The 26,295-nt window shown below is 35.1% G+C and overlaps 4 protein-coding genes and 1 long non-coding RNA gene across 7 annotated transcripts in view; 1 reads left to right on the forward strand and 4 right to left on the reverse strand.

Annotated features, from left to right (window-relative positions):
- LOC110012803 lies at positions 13,787 to 14,942 on the reverse strand. The gene is made up of 3 exons (XR_002287998.1): positions 14,618 to 14,942; positions 14,327 to 14,518; positions 13,787 to 14,166 (listed from the first exon to the last, which is right to left on the reverse strand). It is a non-coding gene; the product is annotated as an uncharacterized LOC110012803 (long non-coding RNA).
- On the reverse strand, positions 16,199 to 18,723 carry LOC105156135. Its single transcript, XM_011072189.2, has 2 exons — positions 18,439 to 18,723; positions 16,199 to 18,347 (listed from the first exon to the last, which is right to left on the reverse strand). The coding sequence occupies exon 2, from the start codon at positions 17,882 to 17,884 to the stop codon at positions 16,199 to 16,201; it is 1,686 nt and encodes a 561-aa protein (XP_011070491.1). The 5' UTR covers positions 17,885 to 18,347; positions 18,439 to 18,723.
- LOC105156143 (formin-like protein 20) lies at positions 18,833 to 19,528 on the reverse strand. Its single transcript, XM_011072201.2, has one exon. It carries the CDS (start codon positions 19,484 to 19,486, stop codon positions 18,890 to 18,892), a length of 597 nt encoding a protein of 198 aa, XP_011070503.2. The 5' UTR covers positions 19,487 to 19,528; the 3' UTR covers positions 18,833 to 18,889.
- On the reverse strand, positions 20,649 to 23,482 carry LOC105156153 (U-box domain-containing protein 35-like). Of its 3 annotated transcripts, none has more exons than XM_020691872.1 (7): positions 23,313 to 23,482; positions 23,123 to 23,205; positions 22,874 to 22,995; positions 22,315 to 22,801; positions 22,109 to 22,201; positions 21,557 to 21,988; positions 20,649 to 21,482 (listed from the first exon to the last, which is right to left on the reverse strand). In XM_020691872.1, exons 1-7 carry the CDS (start codon positions 23,467 to 23,469, stop codon positions 20,736 to 20,738), a joined length of 2,121 nt encoding a protein of 706 aa, XP_020547531.1. In that variant the 5' UTR covers positions 23,470 to 23,482; the 3' UTR covers positions 20,649 to 20,735. The 3 variants fall into 3 exon arrangements, with proteins under 3 accessions (XP_020547531.1, XP_011070514.2, XP_020547536.1); XM_011072212.2 differs by having other exon boundaries at positions 22,109 to 22,204; XM_020691877.1 differs by having other exon boundaries at positions 22,109 to 22,204; positions 23,309 to 23,477.
- Positions 25,141 to 26,295, forward strand: part of LOC105178486 (protein ALP1-like) — a 2,300-nt gene continuing 1,145 nt past the window's right edge. Inside the window, exons 1-2 of the mRNA XM_011102003.2 lie at positions 25,141 to 25,293; positions 25,418 to 26,295. The exon at positions 25,418 to 26,295 is cut by the window's right edge and continues 1,145 nt beyond it. Coding sequence (XP_011100305.1) covers positions 25,445 to 26,295 — 851 coding nt within the window. The 5' untranslated portion in view covers positions 25,141 to 25,293; positions 25,418 to 25,444. The remainder of the gene's footprint in view (positions 25,294 to 25,417) is intronic.

Consider the following 26,295-nt stretch of genomic DNA (forward strand, 5'->3'; position numbering starts at 1 on the left):
GGATTGAGCCTACGATGCCTTTGTCTTCTTTCGTTCATTTACGGTTCTGCCCCCGCCTCTTTCTTTTGCCCAATGAGTAATGACACCGTCTTCTTCAAACTTGGGTTGGGCCAACCGCACATTAACGGGCTCTCCCACTTCAAATCCAAGTGGGCCACATGATTCTTCAAAGCCCACCATGTATGTATTGGATTTGTGGTCATTGAATCAGCCAAATGATTGGGCCTGTTTAGTGAAACAACTGGGCTCTTCAAAATTGAAATGACAGGAAAGGAAATTAGGTACTAAGTTTTGAATATCCCAGGTGATGAAGCCATTCGCCGAAAAATCCCTCAAGCCAGAACGGAGCTTAGCAATCAAAGGTGCACAGTCCCCCTCGAAAATTTACAAACTGCCAGCCTCGAGTAACTGCAAATTGGACTGATTCGCACAACGGGATCTCCTCACCAAACACAGTGATACCTAACCCACACAGGCGCCTGTTCACTCCTTGCGACTACTTGTATTCCAGTTTCATTCCCTTGGTCAAGCAGAGCACCATCAAAATTGAGCTTGACCAAGTTTGGGGGCGAGTACGCCAGCAGGATGGGCTTTCTACCTGGTATGGAAGTGAAGCCACAAAATTCTGTTGGTGGAAAGACTCTAGATAACGAACAACAAAGCCAGATTAATTGGTTCGGTGACAGACAGGTTCCTTTCACCATCTTCCTATTCCTGCACCACCACAACGCCCAAAAAATGCACAAGAAAAATTCAAACTCACACCTAGCCAGACTGGACATCACAGCACTCATCCAGGATATAACTCCCCTTTGCCAACTGAAAAAAATGATCTCCGAGCTAAGATTTGGCATTCCCCAAACCTGCGTGCAAAGGAACAAAACACTAAGAGATGTGAGTGAGGTTTCAGCCTGTCGTTGAAGCATTCAAACATGCAGGCCAAATAAACACCTTCACTTTGTTTGTGAGTTTGCCTGCCAAAGCCTCCGCCACCACCTATGTTCGGTCTCCATCAGGTTACTCGAACAGGGTCTTTCCTCCAGAGAGCAAGCGAGGTGGTTAGCCGACCGTAGGGAGAAGAGACCATTACTGGGGTAATGCCAAATTAAGAGATCCTCTGTTCTTGTGTGAGAGAGCGGGATTGTAAGGATGTCTCACTGTCCTCAGGCAAGAAAATATTATGAATTACTGTCGTCTTCAGATTAATCAGGTCTGAGACCCGCAGCTCCTCCATGTTTTCGGCCGGAGGGTAATAGTTCGAAAACTATGGATTGGTCCACACATTGATCTTCTCGCTCGAGCTGATGCGCCAACGGTACCCTGTGCGGAAAAGTTTATGTGCAGTCACAATGCTTCGCCAAGTGACAGAGGGACGACACCCGATAGTCGCTGTAAAAACTTAGTATATATCATGTTTAATTTTTCTAAAATATTAATAGAAAACATAAAATTTTAATTTAATAATGCTTCCACTAAGTAATGTAATTGTTGATTCGTACACATTAATTAAACTTGCATGAAGAAAAAATAGTTTATTAATTAATCATAGCCATTTATTTATATTTTTTATGATAATAATGAATAATATAATTAGACAATATAGCAAATAAAATATAAAAATTATAAAGTATCTAATATGTGAAAGTGAAAATTTGATTATTGTTAAATTAGTTGAATTATCTAAAAATTTCAATATCAACTGTAAATATGAAAAATTTTAAAATAAATAAAAAAAACAGTAAAGTTGAATTAAAATTATTATAATGAGGGTAAAATATAGTAAAAATTGAAGTTAAATTTATTTAAAAAAAATAAATTAGCTAGAAATAAAAGTTGGCGCCTCAAAAATACCTTTTTAGAGTTAGAAGCTGAAAATTGCTTTTTTGAAACTCGTGTAAATACTTTTTAAAAAAGTGTTGGTGAAAACTTCTACGTATAAAGAAGTAGTTTTCTTTTTTTTTTATAGAGAAATTTGAAAAAAACTCTCATTTTTTTTTTCTAGTTTTTTTGTTGACTAGAAAAACTCAATGCTTAATGAAATAATACTCTCATTCAGTAATTTCATTGGCAAACAGTAAGTAATTTTGCATGATTGAAAAAACAAATCTCGTTAAAACTTAATTTATATATATGTAAATAATATCAGATAATGTAGCAAATAAAATATAAAATTTTTAAAATATTAAATATGTGAAAGCATAAATCTTAAAAGTGTTAAATCATTTTAATTATTTTAAAACTCAAACATCAACATAAAAGGTTCAAAATTTAAATTAAGATTATTACAATGCGAATAAAATAGTTTTAAATTAAATTTATTTATTTAAAAAAACAACTAAAATCAGCTAAAACTTAGCAACTCTCAAGTAAAAAATAGGGATAATTACAATTTATTCTCTGATAATTATATGTAAATTTTTTCTAATTTAAAAAAATTATATTTACCTAATAAATAAATCCATCGGTTAGTTAAAATTTATTCAATTTGTTGATATTTAATAATAAGCTGAATGAAAATAAATTTTCACTCTCGATTGACTTATTACATACTTATGGGATGTTAAATAAATCTTTTGTGATTAAACTATCTTATAACTGTACCAGCTTACACGCATTAACTTATGAAGATGTATGAGTAATTTGATCATAAAAAAGTCTATTTGATCCGTAATAAATCAATAATAAGTCAATTTGGGTTAAGTATGAATTTTTATCCATTTTTTTTATTAATATAATCAAATTTTAACTAATGATAAACTTATTTATTGGAAAAAATGCATAACACCCCATGTGATATTTGAAATGAACAAATTTCCCCTATGAAAAAATAAATACCAAATTACCTCCATGTACTTTTTAAAATTGAGCAAATTACCCCTTTAGAAGACGTGGTGTATTACACGCTCCTTTCGTGCGAGTTTGATTGATTTTTTAATAATAAAATATTATTTCTATATAATAATATTATATTACTTATAATAAATATATATTTTTATTTAAAAAGAAAACTTACCCTTGTTGTTGCCGCTTGAAACCCTCTCCTTCCCCCATCATCGCAGCCTGAAACCCTCCCCCTCCCCATCACCGTACCATCATCAATGGTATTAAAAATAATTTTTAAAATGACAAAGAAAATTATGTATAATTACATCAAAAATATATACTTATTCATAGTAATAATATCTGAACAAATCAAAAGTAGTTGTAATCGGGCGTGGTAGGGAAGAGGAGGGCATTAGTTAAGGGTGTAGGGATGAACCTAATGTAAGTCAAAGTGGTGGAATACTTACTTAATTGAGTGGCATATGATGAGGCAGGCAGAAGAAAGGATGGCATGGGACACACACACACACACACAGAGACTAGTACTAAAATGGGTGCTGAGCAAAAAAGTTAAAGAAATGTATGGACACACACAGAGACTAGTACTAAAATGGGTGCTGAGCAAAAAAGAAAAAGAAATGTATGGCGCCAGCCACGCTGTGAGTGTGGTATGAGTGCGTCCACGTTCGGACAACCTTCCCAGTAGCCGAAAGTGCAAGAACTGCAGAGATCCATACCACATACCAAACCCTCTCAATTCTTTTTAACCAAATCACTACTACATTAATCTTATCAAAATCCCCAAAATTAAGAAAACAACTGCCTCTTTCTATTTTTAATTTTTTTTTTTTAAAAAAAAGAATAAGAATAGAAAGAAAAGAAAAATGGTATAGAAATTAGGGGGGAATAAGAAAAAGTAAAAAAGTGGTGGATGATAGTAGAAGAGGAAAGTGGTGGGGGGAGACAATGGCATGTCAACTAACTGTACAACTTCCATAATGGGAAAGTTGCGAATAATCCCATGGCATGTACCCTATTGGATCATCAGCAACCCAATTGGTATTAATTTACAAGTACACCTATTTATTTATTGGGTAAATATAACTACTCTTCATCATGCCAACCACACTTCTTACACTCATTGGACAACCTTTGATGTGAGATCAATCTTCCTCCTATTACACCCTACCTCACATGCATTTATTAATATTCATTTAACATATTTATTCTTAATTTTTTAATTTATGTTTCTTTTTTCTTTATGTCTACCAGATCTATTTGGATATATATAAACTCTTGTTATTTGAGAAATTATAAATAATTCCCTGATGTTAACATCTATCTAATAACAAGGGGCCGTTCTGTTGGATTTTTATTCGATTTTTGTGATGGGCTGATTCAAATTTTGAATTATAATTCTATATATTTTTTAAAATATTTTAACGGACTATATGTATGTATATATATATGACATAATAACTAGGAATATAAATAAGGAATTATGGATAGAAAGATAGATATCAGATAGTAGTGTGAATATGATGAGTGTGACAGTCCCGCAAACTACGGCGTTGCACCCATTACTTGGAACATTAATTAATTATGAATTGATTCTGCAGTAATTTTATATTAGTATATACATAAAGCGTGTATCCTTTATGCTGCTTTGGGCGGCGGGGGAGAGATGTGTGGTCGTCTACGCGTGGGCTCATCACTCCCCATTCTTCTGTTCACATTTCATTGGTTCCTCAATTCATCACATACAGCCGTACCTTTATCTTTTCGTAAAAGATACCCCCAACCCATCCCCACCCTTGGTTTATTGTTTATTTTAAAGGAATAGTTACACTATTTTAGAGTTTTATATAATTATACATAATTTTTTTTATAATTTGGTTTTTTTGTTTAATAAATAAATCACTTATTAATAAAGATTCACCAAAAAAAAATTAAATAAAAATTTATATTTATCTTACTTGACTTATTACTTACTTATTACAAGTCAAACAAAAATAAAAATTCCTGATAAAACTACCTTTATGCAGCTTCACACATTAATGCATGTTAGGAGGAGTATTTTCATCCTTATCACGAGGATTGTTTGGTTAGAAAAAATTTATTTGACCTGTAATAAAGTAGTAATAAGTTAATAAAAGGTGAATTTTGATTAAAGGATGTATCTGTATGTTAGATGGAAAACAGACATCATAAGTACTAGATATAATTAATTTCTTAAACTATAAGACATTTATATGTAATTACACTCAATCTCAGGAAAAAAAGGGTGTAATTATCGCTATTTTGACTCAACCCTTTGGATTAGTAAATTATTATTGTTTAATTTCTTTGTTTATGATGTACCCTAGCCCAGACGATGTTAAGGGTAGAATAGTCATCTAGTGATCCTTCGATGTCTTTGCATGAATTGAAATCAACCAAGCTTCTTGTTTTATTCCGGCTAAGAGGCACGTGATTTATTTCGATAACTTTTATAAAACTTGACATTCGAAGAATCAAACTTATTAAATATTAAAAAAATTACAGAATCAAAAGTATATTTAAGGCAGATAGATATATGGTTGAATTAAGACAAATATATATTTGTTGGAAACAATAATACATCAACGTTGCGTTTTGAAAATCGGAACCCTCCTCGATCAACAACTCAATCACCAGCTTTTGTGCAAAACAAAATCCTGAAACCAGTAAGAGACAGATTAAGAGTTAATTTCAAGTCTCACAGCTCACCTCTTTATATACTTTTCAAAGCTCGATTAATTCAATCCCTCAATCTTACGATGTGGGATAATAATATTTTATCATTTACCATCTAATCTATGCATTAATATCCAACTTATTAAATTAAAATTGTTTCGAATTGAATTGATATCTAATTAGAACAATATATTCATTTTGTAATAAGTACCGCATTGCAATTATTCATATACTATCTGATTGTATTAATTTAATTAATTTTGATGGATGCCTTCATCATACAATGATGTGAGTTCATGTTAAATAAAAAATAAATAAAGAAAGAAAGAATCCAGCATTATTCAAATACTTTTAATAATTACATAAATTATATATAGTGTCGAATAAATTAAAACAAATTATATAAATATATATTAATTGCCCCGTCATTTTGTATGTAATCCATTCTGTAAATATATATATATATATTTATTAATTAAAATAGGTTATGGGTCCTATATGGGTTCTAACGGGTCTTAAATTGGTTCTTTATGTTTAATTTTCTATTAGTTTATTAAAAGTAATTTTTGTAATATAATTGAATTGATAAAAGATACTAGTATAAATTATAATTATAAGTTCATAATGAGTCGTATATGGGTTGGTGATGGTATCTATATGAGTTGGTGATGATTTTTAAGTAGATTGGTGATGTGTATGGGTTGGTGATTGATTTTCAGTTTATTAAAATTGATTTAATTATATATACTATATATTATTAACTAACTTTCACATTTTTATGAGAAACAAAATTTTCAAAATTTATTTAGTAAATTATTATATTTTAAATTGATGAGAAACAAATTAAAGAAAAGTGAAGAATTTTATAATATAGTCAAAACTTACAATTCATATGTCACCATTTAATTTTTTTTTAATAAACTGACAGTATACAATTATATTATAAATTTCAATGCACATATACGATTATATTATAAATTTATAATGAACTAACATGTACTATTATATTGTGACTGAAAATTCACAATTCAATTTTAGAAAAGATCATGAAAAAATTGATTGCACAACTATTCATATCATGATTTATTTTAAAAATATGATATTTTTTAATACTTTACAAACTTTTTATTTTATATTTAACAAATAAATTTTTAACATAATCTCGTCACTTTTCATAAACAATAAATAATACAAATTTAATCGTTTATATTATTTGAATTCTATATTAAAAATATTGTCATTTTAAATTTGTCACCTTATTTTTATTATCTGAAATTTTAAATTTTATAAGTATTAAAAATAAAAAAATAGGTATCATTAACCCAATCCGACTCATTTTCGGCCCGTTAATTCAAATTCATTTTAAACCCAATCCATATTGAACCCAACCCGTTTGGACCCAATCCAAACCTGACCTAACACGTCCATTTGTCACCCCTACTTAAAACCTTCAAAACCTCCCCTAACATTTACTTTTTAAGTTTGAAAAGTTCATTTTACCCTTACAAAAATTACTTTGTGAAAAAAAAAATAAAGAGATTTTTAAAATATCAAAAATCATCATTTGTCTAATTCTAGTTTCACTTGTTCATCGAACTTTTTTTATTTTGTAATTCTAAAATACTTGTAGCTCATTTTATTTTAGTTTTACTTGTTTGCCAAACCAAGTTGAAAATATATTTATACATGCATATATATTGATATTAAAGAAATTTCTAGAATGCCAAAATCACCCTTTGTCGAAGTTTCACTTATTCATCAAGCTCTTTTTACTTTCGTAATCCTAAAATACTTGGAGCTCATTTTTTTTAGTTACACTTGCTTGTAAAGCCAAATTAAAAATAAATCTATACATATATATATATTTATTTAAATGATTAAATAATTAATAAAATCAAAATGGCTGATGAACCAATAAAAAATATAGAATTAATATATTTTATAATTATATAAATGTGATTGATATTACACAATTAGTCATGATTTTATGATGATTTTATCTTTCTTTTCGAGTTAAAATATTTCTAATCATATGAATATATTGCATTTCCAGCTGAAAAGATTTGATAACGTATAAAGATGATGAAATTGAGCTAAAAACGGAAATCGAAGGCACCCTAAGCTGACTGAACGTGCCCAAATTTAGTGCTCCAGTCAACGCTGAAGAAAAAAGGGAAAGATCAGATTTGCATGGACAAAGTCAAGTATTCATCCAAAAATTTTGCAAATAAAGTGAATAGATCATTCCTTTTAAACTCTATGACAGAAAAAGTACTGAGTTTGCAGAAAACTTATTTGAAAAGAAGAAGATATTGATTTGAAAAAATAAACTATTGGTGACCGAAGCAACAAGGATGAAGACGTGCAACATGCTGCATGTCGGGCAACGGCATAACTATGTATGCCCTTGCTGCTAGAAATAAGAAAAGCCCCTGTTCAACTTCGGATCACCCAAAAGAAACCTGAACCTAATCAGGACAACTGAAAAAGAAAGAATTTTTTACAAAACGAAGTAAAAGTTTAAGAATGTAAAAATTCAAGAAGATGATTATTGGCAGAAAACAACAAAAGCCAGCAGTAAAAAAAAAAATAGAAAAACCAGCTAGCAATTACATGGTCGAAAGGCCATCATGACCACCAGTTGGAAGGATGAAGGATGAGAATGCAATGACGTCATTAAGAAAGGAAAAAAATGATGACAACACAATGGCATCATAAAAAATAAGTTTGAAGTCTGGGTTTCAAGTCCGCAGACGGTTATAAATAAGTAAGCAGCGATGCTAATGGGGATCATTAGAAATTTTCTCCAACTCTTCAAAGTATTAGATTTAAAAGTTTTCAAAAGCTTTGTAGTTTTAAATTCTCAGTTTTTATGGGGCTTCCCAACAAGTATAGTTCTCTATATGAGAGGCTAAACAGTTGTCTCCTCCTATAAAGGAAGAAGTATCTATGTAATATTTCAAATTCTTAAATAAAGAGAGGCTTATGTTCCACTTGTTTATCCAAAATTTTATTAAATCTTTATTTTTGAGCATCTTCTACGCCCTAAGGTAGGAAACAAAATAAGGTTGTGTTGTTTTGTTGCTGAAGGAGCCAAGTACCTGCGAACCATCAACTGCGGTTGTGTGGTTGAAGAAAGTCCACAAAATTGAGGACTTGAAATACTTGGGAGCAAGACCGTCAAAACAAGGTATGAAGTTATGGAGACTTAATTTTATTTCGGAAGCATATTGAACGATTTTAGAGCATTAAGATAGATTATTAAGCTATTTCCTTTGAAAGGGCAAAACGGTCATAAATTAAGTTGAAGGACCAAATTTACGCAAAATTAAAAGATAATGGACTAAAATATTAATTGCCAAAATTAGTAGAACAAAATTAAATCGAGACAAAGTAAGTGTACTAAAATATTCATTTACCCTTCCCCTTTTAATTACTTAATCAATTTGAGTAATTTTCACATCAAATTTTGCAATATATATGCCAATCTTTTGCAATAAAGATGACACACCCCATTAATTAATTAAGTTCCAAAAAATCAATTGAAATAAATATAGTTACATAGTAATTATACATATATATTCATTATTCAATGATCATCAATAAAAACTGCAGCTAATTATCCATTGTCAAATATTTGTAAAAATATCAAACCATATACGCTTATAGATATACCATTATATTATTATATTTATTTTTAAAATTTAATTCAAGTGACACAGAATCAAATATTATGAATTCAGAGATACTCGAGTATTAATTATTAATTTCTTCAAAGAGGCTCCATCAAAGTTTGCAGTATTATGCTATCAAATCAATTTCAAACGAATTCAACCACGTCTCTTAAAAGATGCTCTGATTAAGTCAACCCTCTAATTAGAATCATAATTAGACTTCCTCAAAAAGCGAATTAACCACTTAATTTGAAACACAAAACCCTCACTAAGCATAAATTAATGATTGATATATTAATAAGCTCAAAAAATATGTCCCTAGCTGTCTGACCTGATGACTGACATTGCCCTTTCCCACTATATATGAATTCCTACTTTGAAAAGGTAAGCAAATTAAATTAATTAAAATTTAAAAAAAATTAATAATTTGTCATAAAGCCCACAAAAACATTCAATGGGTTGACCATTAATGTCAGTACTGTATATATAATTTATAATAATAAGGAGATATCATCATCTGAGTGTGATAATTCCAATAACAGAGAAAAAATAGCCATTGGCTACAACATAAAAGATTTAGAATTACAAGATGCATCGGTAGGTGTACTTGAATTTATGATTCTGATCGTCTTTTTCTTTTTCTTTTTCTTTAAAAAAAAGAAAATTATATCTGGATGTTGTAAACATGTTAATGCATGTTTGGGGAAGGGATGATGACATTCATGATCACAAGAAGATGACACACAAGGAATGTGTGTGTGTGTGAGTGAGATATATATATATATATATGTATATGTATATATTCTTGGGAGTTGTAATAAAATAAAATAAAGTGAGTGCAGTGGTTAGAGAGGCCATAAAGAGATAAACTCAAATTTATTCCACCGTTAAAACTTTTTTCCATTTCCAATTGCTATAAAAAGGGCACATCCAACCTCATTTCTCCTCGCACACTCACTCACACACACACACACACACATCAAATCAAAAGCTGTACTGACTACTCTTCCTTTCCTAAGTAATGGAACAGTAGCCCTTCTCACCCACGAATTCACACTGTTTGAGGGGTTTAAGGTTTCTACCAGCTCCTTAGTTTGAGTGTGTGTAATATTGTACATACATTCACACATATGTGAATCTTCTCCATGATGAAAATGGGAAATCGCGTGGTCGTTTTCGATTGATGTGATCAGGGTAAGGGAGGTGACAGAAGAGAGTGAGCACACATGGTGTTTTCTTGCATCAACAATTCTACATGCTTGAAGCTATGGGTGCTCACTCTCTCTCTGTCACCTCGGCAGCCACTCTCCTGTCACCTGCCACTCTCTCTCTCTCTCTCTCACGCACACACACAAACACACAGATCTGTCTATCTGTTCGCAGTTTTTCTTATGATTTCCTGTTGTATTAATGGTGCTATGAATTGTTCATATATATATATGTATATGTATCTGTATATATATTCAAACACGTATCTGCTGTAGACTTAATCTTTGAATCCCTTTTTCTTTGTATTTTTTTGCAGCTTGGGTATGATTAATTATCTTGTCCTGTATCTATGTAATTCCAAGATTTTCATCGTCAAGATTGACAATATATATATATATGTATATAATATATATATTCAATTAATTGTATATGAGTACAAGTCCCTTTCTTTTATAGTGGGGTGGGGCATCACTCATCAGTTGTTGCCAATTGGAGGAAAAAGTCAAAGTATTAGGGTTTCTGCAGGAGCACTCAGCAGAAGATTGAAGATCTCGATCTATAGCCCTATCCATTATATATATAAGTTGTGTTAAGGTTGTAATAGATCCAAAGATCCAACTCCCTTGTATTCAATTTTTTTTCTCTTGCTAATGACATATATTATAGTCTAGTCCACATCTAGATATTATCCAAATCAGACACCGAACCTGAACAGGGTTTGCCATTTCTTGCAGCAGAAAATGTTGACTTAATTAGTGGCGTCGTGGGGGTTATCATTCTGTTGCTGTAATGGGGGCCTCTGGAGATTTCCTAGATCACATATATATAGTTTTCTACTCTAATTTCTCAACATAGAATTGAAGAGAAGTTGGGCAAGTAGCGAGCAGTGTAATTAATTTGGTGTACGAGGAAAGTGTTGGTATATATGATGATGAGGTTGTGGAGCTAATTTTTGCTCTTTTTCTGTCTGAAAAATTACCATACACTAATATTAGTTAGTCATATGTTTTTTTTCAAGTTCTTGAAACTCATCATTTTGCTATTAATGCTGTATCATGATCTCTCTTTATCACTACTCTCCCTCCACTATTAGTGGAGATGAAATGTTAGTGTTGTATGTATTTGATTGTCCATTTCATATATACTCTCTCTCTCTCTCTCTCTCTCTCTCTCTCTCTCACTCACTCACTCACTTTCTTTCAATTTTGTTTGAGTAATTTCTTAATAATTTGTGGTTTTCATTCATCCAATGGAAAAGATCAGAAATGTATTCCTTCAACATTAATTGATGTGTATGCTCTTATCTATTTCTTTTCTTCTTTTTAATAAACTATATATGCCTGATTAGCTTAATTAATGAAGGCTACATGAGTATATGTTTCTTTGTTGTCATACCAATTAATGAGTCTGTTTTACATGTAATTAATTTCGATATACGAGTAATGTGCGAAGGTATAGTGATGGAAAACACACACATGCAAACAAGTGTTAATTTCATGGGTGCATGCTTGCATATTCTTCCTAATTAATAAATATTTCATTTACATGGATCTGTTGACTGCTGCAGTTTCTATCTTAGCCATATGGGTTGCATTACTTAAGAAATTATTAAGGACTATATATATGTATATATGTCAACCTTATGATCATGATTATGAACTTATTATTAATGCAACTACTGCATGTACATTACAACTATATATATACATGATGCGTGCAAAAAATGCATGTATTGGAATAAGTAATAGGACAAAAATATGGTGCTCGACTCATTTGGAACGGGAAGTGGTGGAACAAGCGGTAGATGATGAAAACATATAAACGAGTGAAGAAGAGAGTGTTATTGCTTGATTTCATGTATAATAAAGATATTGATAAGTGGTCAAGGCTCTAAGTACGAAACTACAATATTTTTTTAAACTAACATGGTAAAAAAGGGTAAAAAGTATAGTACGTGGATTCAGAGAGTGTAAAACATATGGAGGGATGTGTGTGTCCTTGGACCATGTCCTTCCGATGATGTCCTTCTCATCCTCCCCCGTCTCTCACTGAGGAGCTCTCTATTTATGGCCAACAACAAGGTTGATGGAGAAGGTCATGAATTTGGTGGATCATGGCTCAAAGTTGTTGAATGATGCTAATCCCCCTTGAATTTAGGGGTAACTCGAGGATCTCTCCCAGATTTGGGGGACTGTTGAGTCTGCTGGGGATAAGGTTGTTGTCTTCTTGGATTTAAAGGGAGGTGGTTGAGGAATTTTCTCCCAATTGGACTTCATGTCTATTAGAGTTTAGAATACTTCTCTCTGGGGGCATCGGGTGTTCTTAAGGCCTGGTCCTCTATTTTCTAGGGGACTTTTGTTTGGGCTTGCTTGTGGGACTGTGAGACCTTTTGGATTAGAGCCCTCTCAACTTGGACTGATTGGACTTATGTTTTCTAGGGGAAATCTGCCTGGGCCTTGATCTCCCAAGCTAGACCCCTTGGGGTACCATGGATCTTGCATTTTTTTGTTCCTGGATTGTTTGAGTTTTTTTGGGCTAACCAATTTTTATGTATTTCAATACATATTGCTGGCTAGTAATCAATTAATATAATAAGTTTAGTATGTGTTTTGTATGTGGAATAAGAACAGATCAAGAAGCCCTTTTAATATGGTGATGAGGATCATCAGTTAATTAATAGGGTTTGTTTTGAGGAGAAAAAAGGCGGTACAAATTAACATTAAATGACAGTGGTAATCATGTTGCAGTTATCAGTTGGACCACTTTTTATGCCTATGGTTTATTCTAGTTTTGAATTTGTGCGTCTCCATAATTAGCATGATCAAACTCTGAGTTGATTTAATAACGTGTTTTCCCAAAGATTTGGGTTCCTTGGAAACCAAGTTGTTTCTTGTTCAATCACCCAAAAACAAGAGAGATCAATTGACAAAAGTTGGCGACCTTAATTAAGGCTTTGATTTGCTCCATGTAGATATATATATATATATATATATTTGTTTTTCAATCTAAATTTTAGGGTTAGATCTGTAGATATGTAGCAAAGGGTATGGTGTTAGTTGTAAGTAGGAAGTAATGGTTTCTGAATTGCATGGCCCTGGAGACGAACGAATATTAATGTATCTGCTCAAGTTCAACTCATGATCATCATTAAGATAATACATTGGTAGCTAGTTTTATATCATCTCTTTTCTTTCTCTACATATATAGTGTCTCTCCTTTTTTGAAGAGAGAAATTATGAAAATGCTCATAGGTAAGATGTAACAGCAGAGAACAACAAGTTATATACTTGAAAAGAATGGAGAATATATATACCTGATTATAAGGCAATCGCGAAAAAAGAATATCATATATACTGTGTACGTATGTACTATTCAACTCCAGTTAAACACTACTGATTATGAAATCATCGACTCAAGAACATCTCCTCTTTCATCTGATATTAAACAATGAAACAAGGAATAAAAAGAACAAGTATTTTTTGGCACTATAATTACAATATAGCTCTGGGACAACACAACAAGCAATCGTCATACTGATATGAAGCTAAAAACCAAAGGGAAAACTTGTATTACAGATGCATCTATTGTACTATGAAGATATTCAGTTAATCTCAGGCACATATGCACAAGCCATGTCAAAGAGTTTTTGGTGACAATTTACCATCCATTTCAAATATTCATAAGGATTTCTCTGGTCTAAGTCATCAAGTATTCCGGTAAGCCAGGCTTCATGGTATCTTAGAAACTGGAAACCAGATAAAGATCCTTGATCAGAAAGTTATCTAGACAGGGATAATGGAAAACCAAGACAATCATGATACCTGTAGACGCATGTCATACCCATTGAAAACTCCTATCGAGATAAATACTCAATCAACATCCTTCATTGAAATAAGAAATAGTACCTGAGTGTTAGATCTAAGTTTCTGGAGAAGCTCATGTAGAAGATACTGAGTGGTCTACCCAACTTCTGAAGCTAGAGCCTGAATCACAGGAATTCTTGTTCCTTGTCTAAGAAGAAAAGAAAATACTGCCTCGATATATCTGACAAAAGAAACAGACTTTTTGCTGCTGATAGCAGATTCTCACTTCAGATTCTGTATCAATATGATATCCAATCATTATTTGAAAATAAAAAATGATTTAACAGCAATATCATAGATAACCATAAGTCCACAAATAAGACAAGGAAATACGTGTCATGAGCTGAGGACTTTCAAGTAAATCAAGCAAAGTAGTATGATTTGCCAGCAATGTGTAATTCATCCCCCTTTTTGTCAAGATGTGTTCTGCTGAATCAACAAATTCAGAGCAGCCAGATGTTAGCTTGGGAATTTCTGCAAAACATTATGAATATCCCCTAAGTTTACATGTATGGTACCAATTTAAGATTCCGGCCTCAAATCTATACCTCATAATTCATCCAATTATTATATAGTCAGTTACCAAATCACCCAATATTTTTCACTTGAAGAATAAAAACGTATTTACCCCGCCTTCTTCTGTCTCTGTATTTCTATTTTACCCCACAAGAAAACAAAAGAAGATAAGATCCACCCTGAAGTATGTGCGCAGCTTTTTAAAAATGAATCTCTCCATCAACATGCAGCATGCAAAAGCTTTCATCTTTAGTGTTTAAATGTCCATAAGTATCTACGTTCGAAGCTTTCACCTCACTTAATTAATTAGATTGCAACACAAGAAATTTGCCTTGATATACTCCAAGACAATTGATTAGCAGTCAATGAAATCCACACATTCAAACCTCTTTAAGCGAAATGCTTAGTGATAAAGATAATTGTCACCTCCCAAACTTATTAACAACTCCAATTATTCTTTTGCGTCAAAAACAGAGCCAAATGAACTTCAGATTAACAATTATACATAATTTTCCGATCAATTCTTCTACCGGCACTACCTCCGAGGAGGTGGATGAGAGTTAATGGATGAGTGCTCAAGAGAGTTAGTGGGATCATTGGAAGCTCCAACAGTAACTATAGGAAGAGGGCAAGAAACAGATTCTGTGGAGTGATTTTGAGCAAAAGTAAATACTTCCTCTGGAAGATCACATCTCTTGAAGTAAAGAGTATGTGGTCTTCCATGTCATAAACTTTATAGCCTTTTTGGGTCATAGAGTAACCAAGAAAAATACACCTATGAGCTCGTTTGTGGAATTTGGACTTATGAGGATTGAGGTTAGTAGCGAAACAAAGACAACCAATTGTTTTGAGGTGGGAATATGTGGGTGGATGGCCATACAGTTTGTGGAATGGAGTACGCCATTCCAAGAATTTTGTAGGTGTTCTATTGATGATATAGGTAGCTGCAAGAATACAATCTCCCCAAAACTTCAAAGGTAGAGAGGCTTGAAATAAAAGGGCCCTTGCTACATCAAGGAGATGCCTATGCTTCCATTCTACCCGCCCATTTTGTTGAGGGGTGTAAACACAAGATGTTTGATGTAAAATTCCTAGTTTTTGGCAGAGTTTTTGACAATCCAGATTGATAAATTCAGAACCATTGTCAGAGCCAAGTGTTTTTATTTTGGTCTCAAACTGTGTTTCAACCATGGCTGAAAAGGTTTGTAAAATTGAAGGTACTTGGTCCTTGTGTTTGATAAGGTAAGTACACAAAGATCTGCTATAGTCATCAAGTATGGTCAAAACATAATTGCAACCTGAAATACTAGGAGTTTTGTATGGCCCCCAGAGGTCTAGATGGATCAAAGAAAAAGGTGAAACCGTGTGTGAATTACTAGGCTCAAAAGAAACTCTAGATTATTTAGCTTTAGGACATATGTCGCATTTTGTCTCAAAAGAGTCATCAACAAATTTACAATCTGGAATATGTTTAATAGCTATCATTGAGGCGTGCCCCATTCTTTTATGCCACAATGAGTTGTTACAGTCAGTAATAGCAGAACAGGAAATGGGAGTGGGTACAATGGAATGAGCATGAGCTTTACAAATAAGGGATTGCACAATGTAAAGATTTTTAGTTAGTATCTCCTTTGCCACGACCTCCTTAGAGACCTGGTCCTGCAAGATGCAGCTTGAGTAGGTGAAAGAAAAAGAGTAGGAACTATTTCTGCAAAGCTGGCTAACAGATATGAGATTAACCGAAAAATCTGGTATGTAAAGAACCGAACTAAGAACAAGCTTATCAGTAATTTTCACTATACCAATGTAAGTAACAGTCTTGATTGTGCCATCAGGTAGATGAATGACTTGTGTATGTGATGGAACAGAGTAGGAAACAAAGTAAGATAAATGAGCACACACATGATTCGTAGTTCCTGTGTCAATTATCCATTCACCCAAATTCAAAGCAGAAGAACAAGAAGCATTACCTGCGAACTGTTCTTCATAGTTAACATAGTTCGCGTAGTTCGAAATAGGATCTGAAGGTGGTTCCTTACTCCTCATTAGCTTCAATAATTCTGCTACCAAATCAGCAACTTTAGCTTTAGGTTCAGAATTTGATGTTGAAACCTCTCCAGTGCCTGCTCTCTTTGTTTCTATGTTTGCAACAAGGTTGTAATTTGTCCCATACTGCTTTTTCTTGTCATTCAACGCCTTGTACCATTCTGGCGTACCGTGGAGTTGAAAACACGTATCCCTCAAGTGCCCAGACTTGTGACAATGGGTACACATCATACTGCGCTTATCCAAAAAAGGCCTTCGCTTCTGCGACTGTTTGTTTGAGGAGTCTTTCTTATTTTCTTTCAAAGAAAACTGATACGCTGCATTATTCGTGCAATCAGCAAGTTGAACCTGCACGCTACATTGCTGTTCTACAGCAAAAAGCATAGAAAATGCCCTCTCGATATCAGGCAAAGGATCCATCATTAGAAGCTGGCTCTTCTCTTTGTCAAAGTTCTCATGGAGACCCATGAGGAACTGCATCAGTTGCGTTGCTGTGTGCCTCTCACCAACAGCCTTGTTGATCCCACACGTACAGCCTCCACAAGTACATTTAGGTGAGGGAGCTAGACAAAATAGCTCGTTCCACAGCTTTTTCACCCTTGTTAGGTAGCAAGTTAATGTCATATCCCCCTGTGAGATTGTGGAGATTTCTCTCTGTATCTGATAAATCATAGGTTCGCTACTACGTCCGTATCTGGGTTCAATTTCAAGCCATAATTCTCGTGAAGAGGTCACATACATAAATCCTTCGACTATCTCCTTTGAAATCGAATTCCATAGCCACGAAGTGACCATAAGATCCGCTCGTCGCCACTGCTCAAACAAGGGAGAGCCTACTGTCGGTCGAGGAAATGATCCGTCTATGAAACAAAGTTTCATCTTGCATCCTAGAGCAACATATAGTGCTCTACTCCAAGTCAAATAATTAGATCCGTTCAGCGGTGAAGATGCCAGCACAAAGCTGGAATTATCTGAAGGATGCAAATAAAGCACCTCCTTCTCGTATTGATCCGCTTCCATCGAAGCCGAATCCGTCATGTTCAAGTGTTAGATTGCAGCGACAACGTAATTGATCAGGCGAAGATAAAGTATCCAGAGACCTTCAATATGAAGGCTCTGATACCATGTGAAGAATTGAGTCAAACATGGTGAAAATCGTGCAAATTGATCACAGAATTTGATAGAGAGTATATATGAAGAAGAAGGTTGTTGTTTTAAATAACAAACTCCCGCCTGACTCAACTAACTCAACCGCCTAGTCAGACCTTGTGGCCCAATCACAAGATGAATAATTGACGGGGACGCTGACTGTACAATGTAAACAACTAATGAGAAGAAAACGCTAAAGTAGAAGTAACGATTTCTCCAAACTCCATCTTTTATCCTGCATCCAGAAGATCAACTGCATCACCAGCACCTGTATCACTCTGAGTATGATTCATGGAAGCAAGATCTGTAGTGACGAGGCATACTCCAACAAGCTCTACTCCTAGTAAAGAAGCTTAAAATGACTTCTATCAATCAATTCAGAATCTTTGACTCATAAAGCAAATTCAATAATTCACAGAACACCTCTACAAGGACAATCCTACCTCCTGCATTCGCCGTATTCTCTCAACAATTTCGGCTCCTTAAACAACACAAACACAAACAACATTCAAACCACCAGAACGTGTAATTAAGCAATCTGAGAGTGTGCAAATACCCTGTGGAGGCGATCGAGAGTGTATGAGAGAATTCCGAGACATCCCTCCCGACACGTCATCATTTGCCGGAGTCTCTGGCAAAGCCATAGCCGTCATTTTCGATAGCTCAGAGTAGAATCGATCTTTGTTAGATATCTAATACCACTGGGATTTGAATAAGAATTTTCGTGATTTTCTACTTTTGCTTAATTAAATTCTGCATAAAATATTTTTTTTTGAATATATAAATAGAGAATACAATGTGTATTAAATAAAATATATGACATAATATTATTCTAAAGTAAAAAATTTCATACTGCATTCCAATATGTTAAGTTCATCAAACAATTCGCCTAGATTAGTACAAAACTTGTAAGAATATGAAGAGCATCAAAAGAATCAAACCCTGATCAAGAAGAGGAAGAGAAGAAACAGCTTTAGAAGCATAGAAATAATAGTAAGGATAGGAGTAATTCCGCTGCCCCATGCCTGGTGGCATTATGGTGCCGGGATTGTACACGTAAACTGAAGGAGGTGGAGGAGCGCCGCCGCCCTTCGTTGTGTTCGACGGTGGTGGAGGTGGAGGTGGAGGGTTGGCGCTGCCGCCCCATGAAACATACGAGGGTGGTGGAGGCAGAGGATGGGGCGGCGGAGGAGAGGATGGCGCGGGAGAATCAAAGTAGTATGGTAGCGGCGGGGAGGGGTGGTGCACCGGTGGTGTTGGGGGCGACTTTGGAGTAGGTGGTGGTGGAGGTGAGCATATGACGGGGCAGGTCTCGCAGTCGCTAATACAAAGCAAACCTGCTGGTGGGAGGCCTGTTTGTGTTTGGCCTTCAGATCTTGAAGATGCGAACAGGATAAAGAGGAATAGCATCCATGTTCTTGGCATGAGTGCAAGAATTCGTGAATTTTTCATTTGGTTTTCTTTAAAAAGTGCATGAAAATTTTGACTCATTGGGTAGTGATTGATGTTTATGTGCAGTATGTATTTATAGAGACTCATGCTAGAGTAGTAGGAACTAGGGAGGCTTTTATATGTATAGCATGTAACGACACGAAGCCTGGTAAATGGAGATACAAGTGTATTAGTTTTACAGTGAACTGGTTGCCCTTTTTGAATTATATATTTATCATATAATGTAATAAATGCGATTAGTCGAATTCAATCCTTTCAAGAATTTGTCTCGATTGTGATTTATTTTAAATAAGAGTTGGAATTCTTATGTTATGTGTCTGAAAAGCAGTATCCTTTTCTGTAGAAAATTGGGACACTTGGAAACCAGTCTTTGTCAGAAGGGGAAACAATAATTTTGCTTGGCCTACTATGAGAAAGTGTGTGTGTAAAGTCACACTCAGGAAATCAAGTGATTAGCATGTAGTCCTTGCCTTTTGACTTAAGTGCGTGCAACGACTGTTGTTTGTTGTGTGTTGAATGAAGAAGACAGTTTTCTATCTACTAACTGTTGTTATCCATTTGGGCATCCTAAGTAAAATGCAATTGGGACTTGCATTTCCCGTGCTTTTCTGCAGACAAAATCCATTTCCGAACTTTGGATTATGCTTTTCTCTTGACACAATCTACCTTTGCAGGCGGGCACCAATTACGCAAAGTTTGTTCTACACTGTGACACTTTGTGCTTTGCATAAGGTACCTTTCTTATGGGGGAGGGCTTTGGAATCCTCCCCTTCAGTCTCTAATCCCAAGCAAAGGATTTCATCTGTGCCACTGCTGATTCCGATTGAGAGGGAGCTCTTTTTCTTGAAGAGAAGTGGACATGATTCTTGAACATAATGATTCAACGGTACCGGATTGATAACAAGAAGTTGACATGTAGATACCAAATGAGCATATTGGAGTTCAGAAACATGTTACAATTGAGTTTCAAGATGTTATTTTTGTTTCATGGCCAACTTTTTCCAGTTTATTTTGAGGATATATATAGTTTCCGTCCACGTTTTTATTCTGCAATCACAAACTTCAGCCTCTGCATCTTCGGGGAATGCTGCTTTATTTTTGAAATTCACGTATTCATTGAGTCATTATGATATCCAAGAATCCTGGAATTTTTTGTAATGAAATGAAATTTCACGAGGAAAAAAGAGCAAAGCATGACTGATAAAGATGAAAACAAGGAACTAATTTAATTCAACTTCATGCTTTTGGGGCCAGCAAAGAAAAGATTGAAAAAGTAAAATTTCAACACCTAGCCGAAACTTGGATGAGGACTTGATCTACGAGAAGACTTCTTATGGCTTAATACATGTTCGGTACCGAGTTTTTTAAGCCTGTTAAGCTGTGGAAGTATGTCTTTAGCGAGATCCGGCCTGTCTTTCTTTCTCAACTCAGCACATTTCAGGGCCATGTTCGCGTAGCCAAGGGTCTCTTCAATGGGCCAATCGGGCACACTTGGATCAAGAAAATCCACAAACGTCCCTTTCTCTATGGCCTTCTCGACTTGGTGAGTAAGTCCCATTGGTGGCCTAGCTGTAATAATTTGTAGCAACATCACCCCCAACGAGTATATATCAGATTTAGTCCCTAACTTGCCCGTTTGCTGATACTCCGGATCTATGTAACAGAACGTGCCTGCAGCAGACGTCATGTGATACTGAGTGACACTATCTGCAACTGAGGGTGGAACTAATCGAGCTAAGCCAACATCACTTATCTTGCACGTGTAGTTACGGTCTAACAGGATGTTGGCAGGCTTTAGGTCCCGGTGCACAAGTGGTTCAGGCTTGGCCTGGTGGAGAAACAAGAGTCCCGTTGCTATATCAGCCGCAATCTTGAAACGGATGCTCCATGGGATTGGAGGGGTGTTCCCTTTTCGAAACAAACGATCTTCAAGGCTCCCGTTGTTCATGTATTCATAAACCAAGATCCCATACTCGGGACAGGCTCCCATGAGGAGGACCATGTTTGGATGTCTCATGAAGCTTAGGACTTCAACCTGCACATGTGCAAATGATCACGCACACATTGCAACACCAGTTACAAATCTTTCACAGCAAATGATCTAAATACCTCTTGTTGGAACTGTTTTCTCCCTTGTGTAGCATCAGGTCTGAGAACTTTTACAGCTACTCTTGTGTGATCAAGTTTTCCTTTGAAAACAGGGCCGTAACCACCTTCACCGATTTTGAAGGACCTCGAGAATTTATTCGTTGCAGCTTCAATCTCCTCAATAGTGTATCTCCTGTAACGGACATCGTTGTTTGACAAGATAGTAAGAGCTCGACTCTTTTCTTTGGCCTCGCGCTTGGCTCTCAGCTCTGCTTGCTTTCTTCTCTGTGTTTCCCTCTTTGCAAGTTCCTGTGCTTTCTCTGCTGCTTCAATGGCAGCCCTGCATTTCGCTTTCTCCACTTCTAAAAGTGCAAGGGCTGCCTCTTCAGCAGTCCGCGCCTGCTGTAATCCATGTATATCGTCCAGCTTATTCATCTCATGAAGTTCATCAGCCTATAAGTTCAGCAAAGACGACTTAATTAGAAAAGCTGCTAAATTCCTCTCTAAACTCTTATCTACATTAAAAGCATCAAATATGCAGTGTTGTAAAAACAGAGATCCTCAAATTCTTACCTGATGTTTTAATGAAACTGCTTCTTTGCAAGCTGTATTGTACATATTCATGGTTTGCCTCACCTCTAGCTTTAGCTTTTCAAGTTCATTAATCTGCTATTACCAGATATATAACAGAGTAGTAGTAGCAGTAAAATTCTCTTGTACTTGTAAAACTGCATCAAAAACAAAATTGAACCATATTTGCAATATTTGATCATACTTACTGGAGGCGATGAGTTCTCCTCATGATCAGCTGTTTCTCCCGTGGACTTACCTAACATCTGCCCATTTGCAATACCCGTTGATCCATGACTGATTTCATCAGGTTCTGCTACATCATTGTCCCTGGATTTCCAACTGGATGAATGCAGTATAGATCCTCTACTGGAAACCTCGAGACTAGATGAATTTCTTGATGACCACCAACTGGGATTAGCTGATGGTTTTTTAGACAAACTACTAGAAATCTCATGATGATGGCGCATCGATCCATTGCTTAAAGTCCTCTCGGGCTTGATCGCCTCAGAACTGCATTTGACAGGCGTCCTCGGGGACCCAAGTGGAGACTGCGGCCTAGGAGGAGTTGAACCTGCTGCTGGCTGGGCTGCCGGTCGCACAGATTGTGTCTTTCCCCTTGAAATTACATAAACGCTACAGAAATCGGGTGCGGCCTTGTTTATCATGGTTGGGACATCATGAGTCCAGAACATCCTGCAAGTTTAGGACATCATATTACGAGTTTAAGGCATCAAGAGGGAGAGACAGATAGTTCAGGTTACATACCGAGTAATGGGACTTCTTGATGAGGCTCCAAGAACTATATTACTGATATGGTGGCTGCTGATGTAGTCTATAAGTGTGCTATGAACATCTGTCCCTTCTAGGACAACAGGCTGCATTATTATCTGCATGATCATCAACATTTTGGCCAATCATTTGGAAATCTTTTCAAGATTAAAGCATCGTGATTAAAACAAAAAAAAAAAAACCCACAATGTTGAATATGTAATTACAAAGAACTCGACTTATTACCCCTTTACGTGCACCGTAAGCACGAAACTGCGTGAAAAGATCCTCAAACGATTCATTATTTGCCTCCGGGGCACCACCATTGTCTGCATCGAACATCATTATTGGAAATTAAACGAGAGACATTTCACATCGTACAGGCTACCACATGATGCAACGTAATTAGACAACAGAAAAAAGAGAGGGTACCTACGATTATGCAAGTTTCTGGTCTTGACATGGAGCAAATTGAGAGTCGTATTGGTCACAAGCAGATTATCGATCGCCCATCTAACGGCCGTTGCGCTGTGCTTGTCCCTATCGACAGCCACGGCTGTGGCGCTGCCTTCGTGTGGCATATGGGATTCCATAATATATATATATATATATATATATATATATAAATATATATATATATATGTTGCGTTATCGTCCCATGAAATTGATATGAATCGTTAGGAAGAGGTGGTGCAATGGGGTTGATGCCGGCGGTGTAGTAGCACCACGTCCGCCACCATTGCCACCGCGATCACCACCTTCTGTCCATAACCTTAATTTCCTATGGAAAGAGGAAAGGAGAAGGGACGAGGGACGTCCCCAAACTCCTGAATTTGGATTTGATTTAGAATTTTCTTTTCGAGTATTTAAGTAAATCGTAGAGCACGCCTTGAAATTTACTATTTATATCCTTCTCTTATCCATCCATTTCTTTTTCGCCTATTTTGATTCATTTGTGACACAAATTTCTCACTTTTTAAAATAACCTAAATTTTATGACATAGGAAATTTTAATTTGAGATTAAATGAATTATATTTCGCGAAAAATAAGTCCACGTACAATAAAGGTAGATGCTAATAGTAATTAAGTTGAGTCATATCCCGACAAATTTTGGCAAAAATTAGATAGGAATAATTGCACTTTTTTTCCCTAACATTTGGTATAATTACACGTAAATTTTTTGTGGTTTGATAAATTATATCTAATACCTCTGGAGTTTCTTTCCATTTAACAAATAAGTTCATTCTTTAGTCAAAATTTACCAAATTTGCTGATATTAACAAAAAAAAAAAAAAATTAATTGAACAATGAATATATAACTAACTTTTTATTGACAGGAGAGGAGACACTAAAATCAGGTGTGGGCACAAAATTGAAGTTGGATCCCACATTTGTTGACTTTTACCCCCACTGTTGCCCTAGTGATGATAGACATCGTCACTCAAATTACCCAACAAATTCAAAAATTTCCACATAATATTTGGGGACATATCTTCCTTGAAACTATAATGTAATAATGTCCAATATCTTATGTTTGATTTATATTACAAGATTTAAACAGTCAAGAAATAGGGGCAAATTCATTTGACATTTTCAATATTATTATATTACTTGGCAAAATACAATTTATTCTATTTTTAATTATTAATAATCAATATAAGAAAAAATGTGAGTAATTCCTTTGTGATATTATAAATGAGCAAATTATCCCATTATGAAAAAATAAATAGTGATTTACCTCCCTATATTTTTTGAAATACAATAATTTACCCTTTTTGGTGTTAGAAATACAAAATTTTGGATGAAGAATAAGTGATTATTAGAGAAAATTCGAGTTCACTTGTCATAAATCTTAAATAATTTTAATATATCAAATAAAAGAGAATAAAAGTTTTGGCATGAGCTATTATGTTAGTTTTCTTTAGATTTTCATTCAATTTTTGTGGTGAACTGATTAAAATACATTTTTGGAATATAAATTATAGTGTTATATATTTTTATAAATTATTATGTTACTCATCCTCAATTTTTTATATACCTTTTCAACTATTTTTTTTTTAAAGAAATAGTAATATTCTGCTCATTATTAAAAGACTTTTTTTACTTAAAAAATATTTATATTATATTTTAAATAATAAATAAGTATATGGAGGTAGGTAGTTGTAATTTAACGAAAAGAAAAAAGTATGAAAGGCGGTTACGAATATGTAAGGAGAAACGCGTAGTGAGTTGGTCTTATTTTGGTCTTATTCTCAGCTCGGTCGTCACCGTCTTCAACCAACCACCTTCTCTATCGTCTTCCCTCCAAACTTCCTCAATTCACACCCCTATCTCTCTCTCTCTCTATATATATATATATATGTATATATATATTTGTATGCAGAGGTAGCACAGTTTTCAAACTGCAATTGTACAGGTTGACATTCGCCATGCGTTCACACGTTCTATCAATCACTCACCTGGGTTTCATTTGTTTATGTATATGAGGCTTCCGTTTTCCACAGAAATTCCTGATTGCTCCTCTCTTTTTGGTGCTTTAGGCTTTTTTTCAGGAAGCCCGTTTGGAGATGAATGAGAACAAGCAGCAGCAGAGGAAGCGAATACGAAAAGAAAATACAATTGATAGTGTTAAAATGGATGAAAAGCAAGTGAAGGTTAAAGGGTTGAACGAGAGCATAACTACTTTAGTTTTGCTGGAGGATCAAGAAAAGAACGATCTTGAAGAGCTGGAGAAGGAGAATCAAGAAGAAATGATTCAATTTGAAGAAAATCACAGCAACAGAAAGCGCGAGATGATGGATTATTACTCCAAGCTTCAGGGTTTTCATAAAGATGGGGAAAGGGCTGAAGGCACTCGGAGAAGAAAAGCAAAGTCGAATGCTTTTGCTGCCACAGAAGCTGCTGCGATGGCCATTGGTGCTGCAACCGCGGAGGATTCTATTTCTGATGATAAAATCGCCGGTGGCATGAATGATAAAGCTCCGGCTGCAGCAGGGCCTCAAAGGCGACTGTGGGTTAAGAATAGGTCCAAAGATTGGTGGGATCAATGTAATAGTCCTGATTTTCCGGAGGAAGAATTCAAGAAGGCGTTTAGAATGGGGAAGGATACATTTGACTTGATTTGTATTGAGTTGAGCTCTGTTGTTGCTAAGGAAAATACTATGTTGAGGGATGCAGTCCCTGTTAGACAACGCGTTGCGGTGTGCATATGGCGGTTGGCCACCGGAGAGCCACTTAGGCTTGTATCGAAGAAGTTTGGTTTGGGAATATCAACATGTCATAAGCTCGTACTCGAGGTTTGCTCAGCAATAAGGAATGTTTTGATGCCAAAATATCTTAGATGGCCAGATGAGGAGTCTTTGAAAAGAATTAAGGATGAATTCAAGTCGATTTCTGGGATACCTAACGTGGTTGGATC

The sequence above is a fragment of the Sesamum indicum genome, linkage group LG1 (assembly GCF_000512975.1).
Source record: "Sesamum indicum cultivar Zhongzhi No. 13 linkage group LG1, S_indicum_v1.0, whole genome shotgun sequence".
In the NCBI taxonomy this organism is placed as follows: Eukaryota; Viridiplantae; Streptophyta; class Magnoliopsida; order Lamiales; family Pedaliaceae; genus Sesamum; species Sesamum indicum.